Source organism: Notolabrus celidotus, chromosome 1 (assembly GCF_009762535.1).
Source record: "Notolabrus celidotus isolate fNotCel1 chromosome 1, fNotCel1.pri, whole genome shotgun sequence".
Lineage (NCBI taxonomy): Eukaryota > Metazoa > Chordata > Actinopteri > Labriformes > Labridae > Notolabrus > Notolabrus celidotus.
Window position 1 is genome coordinate 6757288 of NC_048272.1, and position 16060 is coordinate 6773347.

General features: G+C 37.7%; 2 protein-coding genes across 4 annotated transcripts in view; one reads left to right on the plus strand and one right to left on the minus strand.

Moving 5' to 3' along the window:
• Positions 1-969: 969 nt before the first annotated feature.
• eps8l3a (EPS8-like 3a) lies at positions 970-12928 on the plus strand. The gene is made up of 20 exons (XM_034691217.1): positions 970-1174; positions 2786-2872; positions 2963-3036; positions 3127-3191; positions 3281-3439; positions 6893-7042; positions 7140-7204; positions 7284-7393; positions 7484-7632; positions 7721-7823; positions 7954-8027; positions 8152-8226; positions 8397-8542; positions 9577-9721; positions 9824-9870; positions 9957-10050; positions 10163-10267; positions 10693-10787; positions 12387-12519; positions 12613-12928. Exons 2-20 carry the CDS (start codon positions 2808-2810, stop codon positions 12622-12624), a joined length of 1866 nt encoding a protein of 621 aa, XP_034547108.1. The 5' UTR covers positions 970-1174; positions 2786-2807; the 3' UTR covers positions 12625-12928.
• LOC117818349 (AMP deaminase 2-like) overlaps positions 12929-16060 on the minus strand; it is a 34482-nt gene continuing 31350 nt past the window's right edge. For all 3 annotated transcript variants that reach the window (XM_034691197.1, XM_034691187.1, XM_034691205.1), the window contains one exon: positions 12929-16027. In XM_034691197.1, the coding sequence (XP_034547088.1) occupies positions 15812-16027 (216 nt within the window). In that variant the 3' untranslated portion in view covers positions 12929-15811. The remainder of the gene's footprint in view (positions 16028-16060) is intronic.

The following is a 16060-nucleotide window of genomic DNA, read 5'->3' on the forward strand; positions in this document are numbered from 1 at the left end:
GCTGTTCTCCAGTGGTATAAAGCAACTGCAGCAAATCCCCTAAAGGAGGCTGATTTGTTGGAAGTATTCATTTGTTTTCTAGTCTTTGAAGAATATGCCAAATACTTATGAACTGAAAACTGAAAACCAAAATACTGTGTGAACAACTGATTAATCTAGCAGACATATTATCTATGCCTGACAGCACTGGTAGAAGAAGTACTCAGATATCTCAAGTGGATACTTTGTAAAACTAATACCTTAATACTCCATTACAAAGAAAAGTCCTGTATATAAATGGAATTTTAGAGAAACTACATAAGAAATACCAGCAATTCCTCTCATAGTGTCAGAAATCAAACACTCATTAGGCATAATCATTCAACCAGAAGTTGAAATCGTGACATCTCATGAAGAGAGAGTGGTCACCTTCTCTGATAAGTTGTTCCAGTCAAAAAACAAATGAATGTATGTTAAAATGAATGATCAGAACCCTGAACACATATAATGTCAAAATGGACTTCAGAGGACGATCTAGGTCTGTTCCAGATCCCACAGGCTAGATAAAGTCACGCTATTAATCCATTACATCACAGAGGAATCCATTTTGGCTAATATTTAGCAGTGTTACTCTAACTCAATTTTGCATTAGGGGAGAAACAGACTGATGTGAAGTGCTATAACTTAATAAAATTGTTCTTTCATTTAAATATGTACCTACATAACAATAAAAAGGATGTTCTATAAAGATAAGACACTCCCTGATGAGGACTTGATAACATGTAATAAAAATACTGAATAAATGCTGCTTATCGATTCCCCTCTGGAGTTCTATTTTTAGAACACTGTTATGGGTATCTCATGATTTGCTTGAAATTGTCGATGGAAATATAACAAAATGCTGATTGGGCGCACAGGCTCGGATTTATAGTCCAGGGTTTGGTGACTTCCTCCCTATCTGGTAACCTTTGCTCAGTGGAGATGCCACACTAAAGATCTCACACCCACAACAGGATCGCTCAATATCTTCCTGATGGTTATGCTACTGAGGGTGGACTTTGCCCTCTTTTATGAGGAAGTCTTGGGTGTTCGCTGTCGCTGTCTGAGGAACAGGATAAATATACGAGTTGTGTTTGTACTGAAAGTTAAATAACAGAAGAAAGTAACAGCGACATTTGACTGCCAGAATTTAAAGGTAAGAGATTTGACAAGTTACAATCACAGTGATTTGGGTTCAGCTTTGTTATTTGCGTGATGGGTGTGCGTTGAATAATTTTTCAGTGTTTGAATTTCATTTGGCATACTTTAAACAAAATGCTCATGACCACAATCTTTAGATTGAAGAGCAGATCCAATCAAAACAGAAAGAAGATGTATTCAACATACTGTAAAATGTTCTCAATGATTAATTAACTAAAAACTAGAAATGTGTGTTATATTTGTTTTGTTGTGTTGAAAAAGATAATTTACTTTGGACCAATTTTACCTACATTTGGTAAGTAACAGTTAACTAACAAGTTTTTAAAAAACTTTACATACATAAACAGCACTAAATAGATGTGAAGTGGATCTCAGTGCTGCGTCGCTAGGTGACAATAATCACTTGTATATTATCTTGATAAAATGTATTGGTTTATTGCTTCACACTGGAAAAAATGCCCCTCACAAAACAAGTAAAAAAAAACGTATTTCAAGGTACTTTTACCTTGAAATAAGCAAAAAATCTGCCAATAGAACAAGTGAAAATTTGCTTGGTAAGATTTCTTAAAATAAGACATAATCTTAAGAAAACTTTGATCTTAAAATTAGCAGGGAAAACTTATTTTAAGCATGTATTTTAAAGCGTATTGTCTCAGAATAAGCCAGGAATGCAAATAATTAGTATTTTTTCACACAAAAAAATATTTCTGCACTAATACATTTTATGTCAACTTCTTCATTTAAGATAAATTCACCTTAATCTTTATTATAACAGCACTTCTCTAGGTTTAAGACCATCTTGTACTTGGAATGAGATTACAAAGTTTAATTTGAGCATTTTGAGATATTATGTCTCCTCACAGTTAGCTGGATATACTAAGATTCAGTCATGTTGTTTTTTAGGATAAGCCAGCTATGCTCAAAAGTAGGGGTTTCACTGTGTGCATGTAGTTTGAAGATGTATATTTTTATCTGATTTAGATGAAACAGTGTCTGAAAACTGAAACCCACCCTTAAAAACAACTTTTCTTTCTTTGTTTTATCAATGGAGCTGTTTTCTGATAGATTATTCAATAAAATGCATTTACTTAAATCAAGTAAAGGGTTTGTCTTAATTAACATTATCCGTCTTCTACAAATAAGATCTCAGCTTGAAAAATGTATGAAATGTAAAATAAACCTTGTTTCTTCTAAATTACAGCTCAAAACAAGAACATTTCAAGATTGTTTGACTTAACAAGATATTTAAGATGCATTGTCTTAAAACAAGTCTCTCTAACTTGCTCAAATGTTACTTGTTAAGTAAATGTATCATACATCAAGTGGGATAAGACATTTTGATTAAAAATGAGACGATTTCACTTGGTAAAATTTTGAGTTTTTGCACTGTAAACAAAGGTGTTTTTTTTTTTAGCAAGGACTTGTCTTAGCTCTAAAATGTAAGTTGAACTTGATAGCTTGAAATGATCAAGATTGTGTTAGCTTTGTATAGTGGATTATTTAGAGATTCATTCCACGTTCAGATTGCTGAGTGAGCTCATTCCGCTGACATTGAAAATGTATGGTTCATATGAATTATATCATCATCATATATTTGTTGTTGCAGGAGTGTTGGATCAGTACTTACAATGTCCAGGACTGACAGTCCATTTGGAAATGACACCAGCAGCTATGCTGGATCAATCCAGTCAAAGTATGTTTTTTTATAAATTAATATGGCTGATTAATCATCCCCTCTATTGTTGTAATCATTGCTGTAAAATGCATGCATTTGTCTTGACAGTGGATACTCAATTAATGATGAGGTATCATCACAAATATCAAATCTATCAATGCCCAGTGCAAGATCAATTTACAGTAAGTTGGAAAACTGTAGCACTACTCAAAATCAGTGGTTACACCCTTTCAGTTGAACATTATGACTCATACAGTTCTACGTCTGTACAGTGCAGAGGAAGGATTATGCAGAATCTTTGAACAAGATGATGGAAAAGTTTCAGTACAGAGTGGAGGTATAACACATGATATCATCAACAAAAGTATGACCCTTTCTGAGTCAAGCTATGTTTAATGTTGTGTTTTTAACGCCTGTTTGCAACAGCACTTGTTCACTTGTGACCTGAATGGGAAGGAGTTGAGAAATGTAGCAGACTGTGTGGAGCGACTGAAGCTGTTGGACGGGATGGGTCGTGTGTGGGCTCAGAGCATGATACTGGAGATCCGTGGAGCCGCACTGTTCCTCACAGACACCGAAACCAAGGTGAGCAGGATCTGAGAGTTGAAGGAGGGTGAGAAATTATGATATAATCAGGTATTTTATTTTAATGTTTGTTTATTGGTTGTTGTTTTTTTTAACCCTCCTGTTAGGTTTGTTTCTTAGTGACAGCAATAATGTTCGTGGGTCAGCTTGACCCGGGGCATGTTTAATTATCCAGAAGTGTCAGAACTCAAAAAAATCCCAATAAACATTTTTTAATCTCAATATTAATTCCCTTACTAACCATTTAAATCAATATTTGGTGCAAAGGTGTTCTTTAATTTTCACAGATCATGGTTCAATGAGGAATGTTTTTTTATGAAAATTAATGTTAAAGCTTTTTTAATGTACTTTTGAAAGACCTAAATATAAATACATTGTTTTACATGACATAGATTTTTTTTTTTTTTTTTTGATTTTTTGATTTTTGATTTTTTTTTTTTTTATGAAGTGATGTTAATAAATTAACAGGAGGCACCTCTTCTGTCACATACTGCCCAGATTTTGATGCTGTATTTAGCTGGCTTGGAAGGTGTACATTGCCTAAAATGGAAGGAACCTCTGAATGCCTCTAGCCTTTCATCCACTGTGACATTAAGGCCTGGGTTATAGAGTAGTGGAAGTTGCTCTACCCACTTGTCCCTCACTTTCCTAATGGCTGACAGCTTGTCTCTATTCGATCTCAGCTCCTGCAGTCAAATGCCGAAGTGTCCTTGGGCAAGACACTGAACCCCAAACTGCTCCCTCAGTTGTTCAGTGGTGTATGAATGTCTAGAATGAGATTAGCTAATACTGATGGTCCCTTTATAGCAGCCTCTACCATCATTGGGTGAGCGAGTGATGTAAAAGAGCTTTGAGTGGTCAGAAGACTGGAAAAGAGATATATGAGTACAAGTCAATTTATCATTTACTATTTATCATGACCTGCTCAAAAGCTGACTTGATGTCTGTTACACAAGTCACTGCTATCCTAGTGGCTCTGTCTTTATAATGTTTTCTGTAGACAGTTTTGCCTGACTTATATTTGGGATGAAGATCACTGTATTTCCCCATTTTTGATGTGAATGTCTGCTTGGAGGAATATGAATATCGGTTTCCTCATTTGGTTCATAATCAGAATCATCAGAGTCAGAATTAACCACAAGATGGTCTTCATCTTCAGACACACCCTCCTCTTTTTCACTGTCGTGATCAAAGAGGAGTGCCAGGGTTATCACCTGTCAGGTGTGTCACCTGACAGAGAGTGTGTCATGTATAGATGCAGAGTATAATGTTTGTTGGACTCCCTTGCAGAGAATCTGTATATGCTTTTCCCCCTCCACTGCTGTAGTGATGGGAAGTTCGGCTATTTTCAGAGAGCCGGCTCTTTCGACTCCCGAACGGCTCTTAGTTTAGGATCTTTTATAGCTGTATATTTTACCTTAACATTGCAAAAAATAATGGTTTGTGTGTTGAAAACCCTTTTATGTGCAGTGATTTTATGAAAAGCCTTATAATTGCCCAATTTTCTGCATTTAGTTACAAAACCATTATTACTTTTGTTTAGTATTTTAACCAAACTTTTTTTATTGTACAAATAAACCAAACTCAAGAAAATGGAATCAGAACCAAACTCAAGCAAACAGAACCAGAACCAAACTCATGGAAACAGAACCAGAACCAAACTCAAGCAAACAGAACTAGAACCAACTTAAGCAAATAGAACCAGAACCAAACTCAAGCAAACAGAACAAGAACCAAGTCAAGCAAAAATAACCAGATCCAAACTCAATCAAACAGAACCAGCACCACAGTCAAGCAAACAGAACCAGAACCGAACTCAAGCAAACAGAACCAGAACTAAATTCAAGCAAACATAACCAGATCCAAACTCAAGCAAACAGAACCAGAACCACACTCATGGAAACAAAACCAGAACCAAACTCAAGCAAACAGAACCAGAACCAACTCCAACAAACAGAACCAGAACCAAACTCAAGCAAACAGAACCAGAACCAACTCAAGCAAAGAGAACCAGAACAAACTCAAGCAAACAGAACCAGAACCGACTCAAGCAAACAGAACCAGAACAAACTCAAGCAAACAGAACCAAACTCAAGCAAACAGAACCAGATCCAAACTGGAGGAAACATTATTAATGTCCTCAGTTTGGTATTTAGAAAAATCAGATGCCTCAGCTTGGATGGGCTGATCGGATTTCTCCTCCCAGTGAGTATTTGCCCTGTCTCTGAGAATAGTCTCTCTGAAGGAACAGATGTAGCCACGATACACAGCCTCCCCTCCATCACCTGTATCCTCACATGTGAATTGGCTGCATGGCCGCCATGCTGACCAATCAAAACAAAGTTCTGCTGTGGGCAGAGCTGGGGCTGAACACTGTGAGAGCTATCAATCAATCAATCAATCAAGCTTTATTTATATAGCACCTTTCATACAAATAAAATGCAACCCAAAGGGCTTTACAGTGATTGAAAACAAGAAAGAAGCAGAAATGAAACAATGGCAAGCAGTGAAAGGAAAAAACTGGGAGCCAGCTCTCTCTTGATGAGAGCAGTTTCTTCTGATTCACTATAAAGCATCCACTATCAGAGCCGCAGCTTTTGATCATGACACATCACTAAGGGTTAGGGTTAGAGTTGAGGTTAGGGTTAGGGTTAGTTTTAGGGTTATGATTAGGGTAAGGGTTAGGGTTAAGGTTATGATTAGGGTTATGATAAGGGTTATGATTAGGGTTAGGGTTGCCTTTGAATTTGCATTTAAACCGCTGTGTCTACTCGATGTGTAAATAAACTTTACTGTGTTGTAGACCGCTGTGTCTATTTAATGTTTTTGTTAATCCTGAGAAAGACAGTACTGGACAATGCACCTGCTTGTCGCTGTCCATCGGTGTCGGTGCTGAACCATTCATTAATCAATGCAGTAGAGTGCTGTGTGCTGTCTTCGTTGCAGCTGAAAAATTTGGACTGGACAAGCAACCTGTCGTCTTTTATGGGCTGTCTTGGATCAATACGTGTCCATTTGTGTTTTTTATTTATAAGTAGGGGAGAAAATATATCAGCTGTTTTACAGTTGTGAATTTGACTATCAGAAGGGCTCCTTGAGGATGCTACGCCCCATTTGCGCTGAGAGTCTAGCTCTGCCCCTGCTCAAGGTACAATCCTGGTTCCTGTTATTGTGCACCAATATTATTTAGCTTATCAATCAATCTTACAGCATTTTTCTCTAACTCCAAGTTATCACCCAAAAAAGAGTATTTAGTGGCCGTAGGAAATACTACTATGCGCTATCAAGACAAGAGGATTATGATCAGGTGATTTTGGTGTAGAAACAGACTACAAATTGAACACATTTTTTGTTTTCCTGTTTCTAAGTCAGGAAGTTCACTGAGTAGATGTCCTTTTTTTCATCTGTGAATTTAAGTCTTTGTATACAAACACATTTTTTACTGTTTTCCAGGAGGAGCTTGAGTCTATGGCTCTGAGTGACATCCAGGAGCTAAAAGCTGTGCCTAATTCTGGTGCAATTCCCTCCTTGCTCACATTATCAGTCCAACTTGGGAAGAAACACACCACCACTGTCTTTATGTTTCAGTGTGAGGACGTCAGGGTGAGGACAAACCACAAAAAATGGCTGTTATTGTTCCAAGAAAGTTCAGAAATTTATTTTTTTTACATTTTTTGGGGGGTGATGTTGTATTTTCCAGGCTGACCTTGTTCAAAAGGATTTTGAACAGGCAATCTCACACAGGGAAGACAATTCAAGCATCAGGTAGGTATCTCAAGATAGTGAAAGCAAATACCACAAACTTAAACAAAACTTTTCCTCAACATGACTCTCACACTTTTAGAAGCAGTAATGCAGAATCGGTTGCTAGATATGCGGGAGTGAAAAACCATAAATCTACTGGGCCTTATGAGACGAGGCCGCCAGTCAGTTCAGTGCCAGCTCCAGATTACGGTAAATCTGTGATAAGAGAAATACACCCACTGTATTGATCACTAACCAGTCAAAATTGATACTAACCTTCAGCCTTCTTTGGACTTAAAGAGGAGGATGACGTCCCTGTTTCTGAGCTGGACCTGTCTCAAGAGGAGGAAGAGGATGAGGAGGAGGAAGAGGCACCAACACCTCAGCCTACCCTCATCGAAGAACCTATGTATACTCAACGCCCATACACAGATCTGGAAAGGAATGTAGTGAGTGTCCTAAAATCTTTAAAACAAGATAAACCTTAAGTTACATTTTAAAGAAGCATGTAGGGACTGTTTTCTGCTTTCTTCACAGGACATCTTGAATCATATAGTAAGTGACATTGAGATCTTCATGGGAAAAATTGCTGCAGTCGTCGCCAAAAATTCCAAGAAAAAGAAGAAAAAGAAAGGAAAAGGTACAGTAATGTAGAAAAAGACGGTAGATAAAATCTGTATGGAGACCTTTTAAACAACAGCTAACACTGTATGTTTTATATTATAGAAATCCAGTAACTGCTTCTTTGTGTACTTATTTTGACTTTTTAGGTGCAGATGGCATGCCTCCTGCTGCAGAGTTTGAAGAGTGTCTCCATAAGATCAAATGTGGTTTTAACCTTGTGGTATGTGTTTTACACCACATTAACAAACTATCATCTTGGTCCAGGTTATGACTGTTTATTGTGAATGTGACAGTTTTGCATGTGTGGATAAGATTTTAAAGGAAGCATTTTTTTACTTTGACAGGCGGAGCTCAACGGACAGATTGATAAGCCCAGTGCTCCTGAATTTGTTCACTCCTTTTTCTCAACATTGGGCTTCGTAAGTTACTACGTCTCGGAAATTTTGCAGCTGAATATAACTCGTAACAACATGTATACATTTTTTTTCTTAAAAATCACCATGAAACTGCTCTTATTTAGGTGGTCAAATCTTTGCGACCTTGCTACAGCGGTTATGCACCTGTTTGAAGTTATGCTTTACCTCATCAGGTGGTATCTCACTGCCCTGAGGAGCTGCCACAGACCATTGTGGCTCCCCTGTTGACCCCTACGTGTATCCGTCTGTTGAGTGAGGAGGCCTCTGCAGAAGAGGACCAGCTGTGGCAGTCTCTGGGAGACGCCTGGAACATCCCAAGGTAGGACAGTGAACAGTGCTGGTCCTGTTAAACTATTAATTGTCCATATGAGACCATTGTCTTTACTATTAATAACAACTAAAAACAAATTTCAGAATCACAGAATACATTTCAGAATCAGAAAATAAATTTCAAAATCACAAAATAAATTTCAGAACCACAAAATACATTTCAGAATCAAAAAATAAATTTCAAAATCACAAAATAAATTTCAGAATCACAAAATTAATTTCAGAATCAAAAAATTAATTTCAGAATCAAAAGATAAATTTCAGAATCACAAAATAAATTTCAGAATCACAAAATAAATTTCAAAATTAGAAAATAAATTTCAAAATCAAAAAATACATTTCAGAATCAAAAAATACATTTTAAGAAACCGGACCATGGTACTTGTTTGTGATTGGCTAAATCCAAGTCTGTCCAGCATCAGTCATTTATCATTTCCTGTTTACACTGATACATAGCAGAGCCAGTGCGAAATTTCAAGCATTTACCAGGATGGAGGAGGAGCTTGAGTTGATAGCGCAACTTCAACAAAGGACATAGGCCTACATATAGTGTGATTCTTGAAATGCTCTTCTCCTATAATGAAATACAGATACAAATTTATTTTGCGCTTTTGAAATTTGTATTACTATTGGCCTTCTATTGGGCTTATACAACATTTTCGCGTATACATTGAGTCCTGGTTCTTTGTTAACATTTCAGAAGAGTTGTGAGATGTTCCACCTAAAGAAAACCTCTCCCCTAAATTTCTCAGAAGGTTGGGTGGCTGAATTTAAATAACAATTTGAGGCCTAAAAAAAGTAAAAGTATTCAATATTTCTTAAATAAAATTCTATTCTGACTCTTCATCTTTTATTTTCCTTTATGAGCATGATTTTTTCTCATGACCTTCTAGGGTGGTACCACTACCTTAAACTACCCCAAAGAACAGAAGGCAGCTTCTATTAGCTTTATGCTAACCAGCTATGAAAATAAAATGTTTTTGATGTAATAATGATAATTTGAATTGTTGAAAATATAAATAGTACCAAATGGCCTGAAGACGATGAGGACATCCCAACATACAATCTGGTGTTCTTCGATGGCTGGCAGCCCCCTGAGGTGTCTGCAGAATCTGAACCTGGAACACCTGTGAGGAGGCAGGAAAGTCCAGAGCCTGCACCCAGCAAGGTACACACCTGGAAAACATATTAAGCAAGACACTGGTGTAAATGGACAGTTTGACTTCAAAGGAGACAAATCATAACCAGTCCATGTCCTTTTACTGTTTAGGCTCCTGCAAAGTGGACCCCAGCTCCTCCTCCCCCACAAAAAGCACGGTAAACTCAAGCATGTTATTCAAAATTAAATGTCTTGTGAATGTTTTAAACTATGAAGCTTTTGATGTCTTTTGATGCATTTTCAGTCCAGTTGAGTCAAAGGGTCCGATGCGAGTTCTGTTTGACTTCATCTCAAGAAACCACAGAGAGCTCTCCGTCAGAAAAGGAGAGATAGTCGAGGTGAGATTCACTGACATGAAACAGCTCTTTTTTCCCCCTTCTGTACTCTACTGCTTTTAAACTTTGCAACGTTCACTCTTCAAGACTCTAACCTGTTTTGTGTTGTTCACAGCTGCTAGACAAGTCGAAGCAGTGGTGGAAGATCAAGAACAGCAGAGGGGAGGAGGGCTTTGTCCCTAATAATGTCCTGGAGTCTCAAGATGAGCAGGCTAAGGAGGTGGGTCCTAAAAAAACATCTTAAAGTTTTATTCATTATTAAAGGATAACAAACTCACACCTCTCCTCAGCTGTTAATGCACTATACAGTGAATACTTTCTAACAGCACTCTAGTTAATAGAGCATTCTCTACCTACTTGAAGTGCCTGTGTTATATGTCACTTCTCAGTAGTTCTGACCTTTTGGCTGACATTTACCAAAGTAAATTAGAGCGAAAAAAATCTCTATGGTGGCACAAAACAGTTTGATCACAGAGAGAAACAAGTGACTCATTAAATATGTTGTGAGGCTGTATTTAAGGGCGTATTTAAGCTGCAAAACTGAAGAGAACTAATAGAGACTTAAGCCACATTGGCGTACAACATGATGGTGCTGGTAGTGTCCAACCTTGCATAAAAGTGAAATAACATTTTATTATTGTTTAGATTTCTCAGGAGAATGGAGGCCCTCCTGCCCTGACAAGGAGGTCTAAGGCTGCAGAAGTGAAAGCCTGGCTGGAAGACAAGGGCTTTAGTAAGATGTAAGTACATACAGGTATGAGAGGATGTATAAATAAAACCTATTTAAATTGATAAAGTATAGTATATGAGGTAAGTGTATTACATTTTTAGATGTGAACACAAGATGAGAATCTGACTCATTGTTATGCACTCCCATCAGCCTTTGCTGATGATTATGTATCTATGACTGAATTCACAAATACGATAATAGAATCAGCTGCTTTATTGAGATATGATGAGGTCAGTTCCCTCCAACAGTATGTCTTCTTTTTCTTCTGTCACTGTCAAAGGAAGATACATGACAATCACAAATTTAACCAACACATGTAAAAAGCTGCTTTAAGGTCTGCGTATTTCTGTGAATTCTTTTAGTTTTTTTTACTTTAAAGGGACAGCGCATCGATTTTCTATTCTACTCTAGAAGCACCATTCAAGGTTGACAAAGGTCTGACTAAATGTTTTCTTTGGCTCTGGAGGAAAAGTGAAAGCTTGCTAAATATAACCCTGATGATGTCATGGTTAAATTGTCTATCTTACATAAGATTTAAAACCTTTGCACTGTCACAAATGGGAAGTACTGTCCTTTAGGGCCCAATCTCAATGTCCACCCTCAAGCACTCACTGACTTTGAGGTGCATTCCCGCTAAGTCCGTGAGGGTTTAAGGCTGTCCCACTGTCAAATCATCGAGTGTGTGAGGGATCTCTCACTGATTTGTTGAGCCCATTATGCCCCCTTTCCGTAAGTGGGTATTTTTGCAGACTTAGCTTAAGGGAATTACCCATAGTTCATAGCATTCAACGCAGTAACACGAAATTTAAAAAAGTGTGACAGTAAAAAAGAAGCATGAAAGTTCCAATTAAATTTACAGGTAAAAAAACGTTTGCATGCAAGTATAAATTTAGAAAACAGCCTTAATCTATTAATCTTCACATATATGTGTATAAACAGTATAATTTATATATTTATAGTTGTATAGCCTATCTATATTTTTTAAATTGTGTGGTTAAGCAGTCTGTACAGTAAGAGCCTGATCACATGGCAGTCAGTCATCCCTTAAGCGCCTTGAATTTGAGGAAAGTAAAAATTGTGCTATAAAAATTCCTAATATCGCTAAGGTGAGCTTCATGACGTCACGCAGGTCACGAGCAAAATCGCAAAGTGCTGTCCCATTCCCAGTTCTATGGTTTTGAGCCCTTGCAGCCTCCTGCCCTCAATCACTTTACAGCTGACGTCAATTAAGTCAAGAAGGGCTGAGGGCTTAGGGTGGACATTGAGATTGGGCCTAGGATGCAACTAGGTCTAAGAAAACACAGTTGCTTTATGGGAAATGTAGGATCAAGTGAAGCTGAAGTCTAATTAGTAGACAAGATATATATCTTCCTCTCCTGCTTGGATTTTTACAATTTAATTTACAATGCAAATACATTTAAAATTCCCAGAATTGAAAGGCATGAATCACTAAATGGGATAACACCTCATTTATCTTTGCCATTATATTTTTCTCATTAACCTTCATTGGTTACTTGCAAAACCTCAACTCAAACCATACATCACAGTTCGGTTAGGTATCATCTGTCCTCGTGAGAACAAACTATAAATGTATCTTTGATTCTCCCAGCACTGTGCGCTGTCTGGGCATGCTGAGCGGCTCCATGCTGCTCGGGATGACCAGAGAGGAGCTGAAGCAGGTGTGTCCAGAGGAAGGAGGACGGGTCTTCTTCCAGTTACAAGCTGTCCGCTCTGCCTTAGCAGTAAGTTTCACCACAGATTTATTATCATTACGCTGATCAAATTTGGCTTATACATTGATGACTTTGGGACTGTTTTGCATTTCATCTCTGCAGGCTGGCATATAGAGAAGATAAAACATGAAGACGATGCACCAGAAGATGTCAACAATGGTTTAACACTGTACGATGAAGTAACATTAATAGTTAGGGGAACATCCAAAAGAAATGTGCTGCATGATTGAAAATGTTTATGAAGAAGCTGTGGTTAAATCAGCAAATAAGCTATAAAGAGCTGTAAATTAGAGATCAGTAAGTTGTTCCTCCAGCAATAAAAGTCAACAATGTGAATTATAACCTGGATTATGTAACAAAATTAAATTGATTTGATCATTCTGAAAGCTGTAAATAAAAGTTAGCCGTGACTCAGGCAGAGGTTTGGTGAGTTATCATGCTTTATTTCATAATTTAGACGTTACAGGTGAGCCTATCCAGAAGAAGAATCTGAGTTTGTTTCACACTGGCAATCCATTTCAGACAATAATATGGCTATAGATTGTTAAACATGAAATGAAACAAATTAAAAACATCAACAAGTTGTGAAACTGTGAAAACAAACAAGGAACATATCAGCTAACACAAACATATCTTGATTGTTAGCCTCAGAATACTGGCAATGTGTGCACTGTAAAGTAGAAATACACAGTGTGAACATGTGAACCAGAGTAACTGAACTAGAAATCTGTGAATATAGAATATATCTGAATAACTGCTCCAACATCAAATACTGATTTGTGATGACATCTAATAGATGTATTACGGTAAATAGTGTGAACTGCGCTAACTTGTGAATCATTTGTCATGTGCAATCATCAAGTGATTAATCAAGTATTTGATTGGCAAAAAACTGAAAAAACAATAACAATTCTACAAAACAATACATCTTTTAAACAATTTCTAGAAGGTAATATGACCACAATCTGGTGGTTCAAGTATCTAAAATGGTTAATTAGTTGTTTGTGTGCGGTATCAAAGGAAAAGGGAAATTTGGGGGGTTTGGATCATTTGTTGGGCAAACAAACTTTAAGTATTCATTAATGCCCCAATTGATCAATAAATCAAGAGTGAACATTATCCTTAGTTGTGGCACACCACAGAGCTGTAACATGACACTGATCAGAGGTGAGTATTTTGTGAGGTAGGGTGCACGCTGTAATGTGTGCACTACTTTGTGCTGAGTGTAAAAAAACAACATGTAACCTTGAAGTGACAAGTTGTGAAGTTAATGGATGGAAAAGGTTTAGGCCGGTGCAGATTCTACATTCCCTTAATAAACATACATTTGTCTATTTCGACAGTAAACGTAGAATATGACAAGATATATAGATGCAATGCAAAAATAGGGCTAATTTTACATGTAAGTCTGTGTGAAGTGCAGCTATCCTGAATAAGTACGCAGGTGAGGAAAAATGGCTCCTGTATAATTATGGCATCCAGAAAGCAAATTAAAAAGGCTGACAACATTCAACTGTATTAAAAAAAAACAACCTCTACTTTCAAGACATACTGCGAATCAAACTGTTAAATTTTAACATTAATATACCGTGAATATAAAATTTCTTATCTCTATATCACTTTTAAAAAAATACACTTTGTACATGAAATCCAACAAACATTCACCAAGTTCAGCACACAACTCCAGTGCATCCCTTGAACACCTAGAAGCTAGTGTTCTTGCTGGGTAAGATAAGTACACATCTCTTTTTCCTTACTAATGAGAAACATACATGAATGTATAATTATACATTACAGTTGGTCATTTAAAGAAAGGCTGATAGTTTCCTAGTCTAAGCATTCAGTATGTTCCAACTGCTTTAAATACTCACAGCTGGTTGGGAGGTTGGAGCGTGTGCAGTGGCAGGATGTGATAACATGATGACGTACGGTATAAAACATGATCCCAGCTTTAATCCGTTTTGGGTGATTCAAAAAATAATGTCTGCTACAAGGACCATGCAACGGTCTTAACCATGTCCCAGCATGGTTTTTTCTCATATCTACATGGTTTGTTTGAATCTGTTAGCTGTAACAGATTTCTGACTTGAAAGCCTGTCTGCAGCTCTGAATCAGTAAAGATGCTTTTACATTACAGCTTACTGTGTAAACAATCATTCTCTCTCTGCCATCCATTATTCATGCAGGCATGCAAACAAAGAGCACATGTAAGTAGAGAAAGAGAAACAAAGCAACATTCCTCGAGTAAAGACAGAATCTGGGCATGCAGTGCCCAAAGCTGAAAAGGAAAAGGCACTGTGAAGTCTTGGCTTTGTGCATACTGCTATGTACACTTCAATGCATGCACAAGGGGAGACTTTGTTTTTTTTTTAAGGGGGGAGGAATGAGTCAAAGAGGGTCATTAGGAAGGGCACAGGGTCCAGGTTTTCATGGCTACAACAAGGTCACAGTGAGGGCGTTCATTAGACAATGTCCATCCACACATATTTGTGCTGTGGCTAAAAGCTACATTACATTTTCCCCTTTCTCCTAATAAATACCATTATATGATTTTCCACGCTTACTGCAGCTGAAGAGGACTATTTATTTCACGGAATGTTTTGCAGTCAACCCCAGGATGCTGCGCCTTGGAGGCTTTGGAGTTTGTCTCCATCTCATGGAAGAACAATTTAGTGTGCGATTTGGTAAAAAGAAGCCACACAGTGCACCATATATCAGGTCCTCTCTTCATGTAGGACTCCTCTGCATCATTTGCACTTTACACCCATGATTAAAGCTGCACTGCAGTGGCTCAAAACATGGAACCTGTCACAGTTGTTTGTGTTGGTATGTGAAACTGAATATTACAATCCTACATAACCAGTGGTCCTTCATTATAAACTTGAATAATAAAGATGATATATGCATTACGTATAGTTTAGCAGCATGACAAGCGTCAGTGTGCTGGTTGTCAGTGTTTCTGCAGTATACTGAAACTACATGCTTTGTATATTCTGGTGAGTTCAAGCATGTCCCTGAATAACAGAGTAAATTAAATGAATATAAACTTAGAAATTGAAACATGATTTAGGGTGATTAAATCATTTTCTGGAACCTAAAACTGACTCAATGAAATTAGGTAGGTAGAGGATGGCATGCTATGTCAGACTTGTATCCTTGGCTGTCAGTGTGCAGTATACTTCTATAGATAATGTTGGAGGTGTTTGTACTATATATAAGATAAATGACAGACACCATGTGTCTTCAGTGTCATGCTAGTTGGACTTATGGATTCACAGGACGATTTGGTGTGTTCGTAAAATCAGCGTCCTCCAGGGAGAGGGCCCATGGACAGAGAGTCCTCCTCATCTATGGTGTCCAGCTCTTCAGTGCGCACAGCGTGAATGATGAGCTGCAGTTCCTCAGAGAGTGTCTCGCTGCGGTACGCCACACGAATATCCGGCACGTTGGTTCTACGGATGTCGTTGCTCTCTGGACCTTCTCTGGCATAACTGGGGCCAAGCCAGTAGCTTTTGACCTGGAAGGAGAATGAAAGACATGAGTGGGAAGT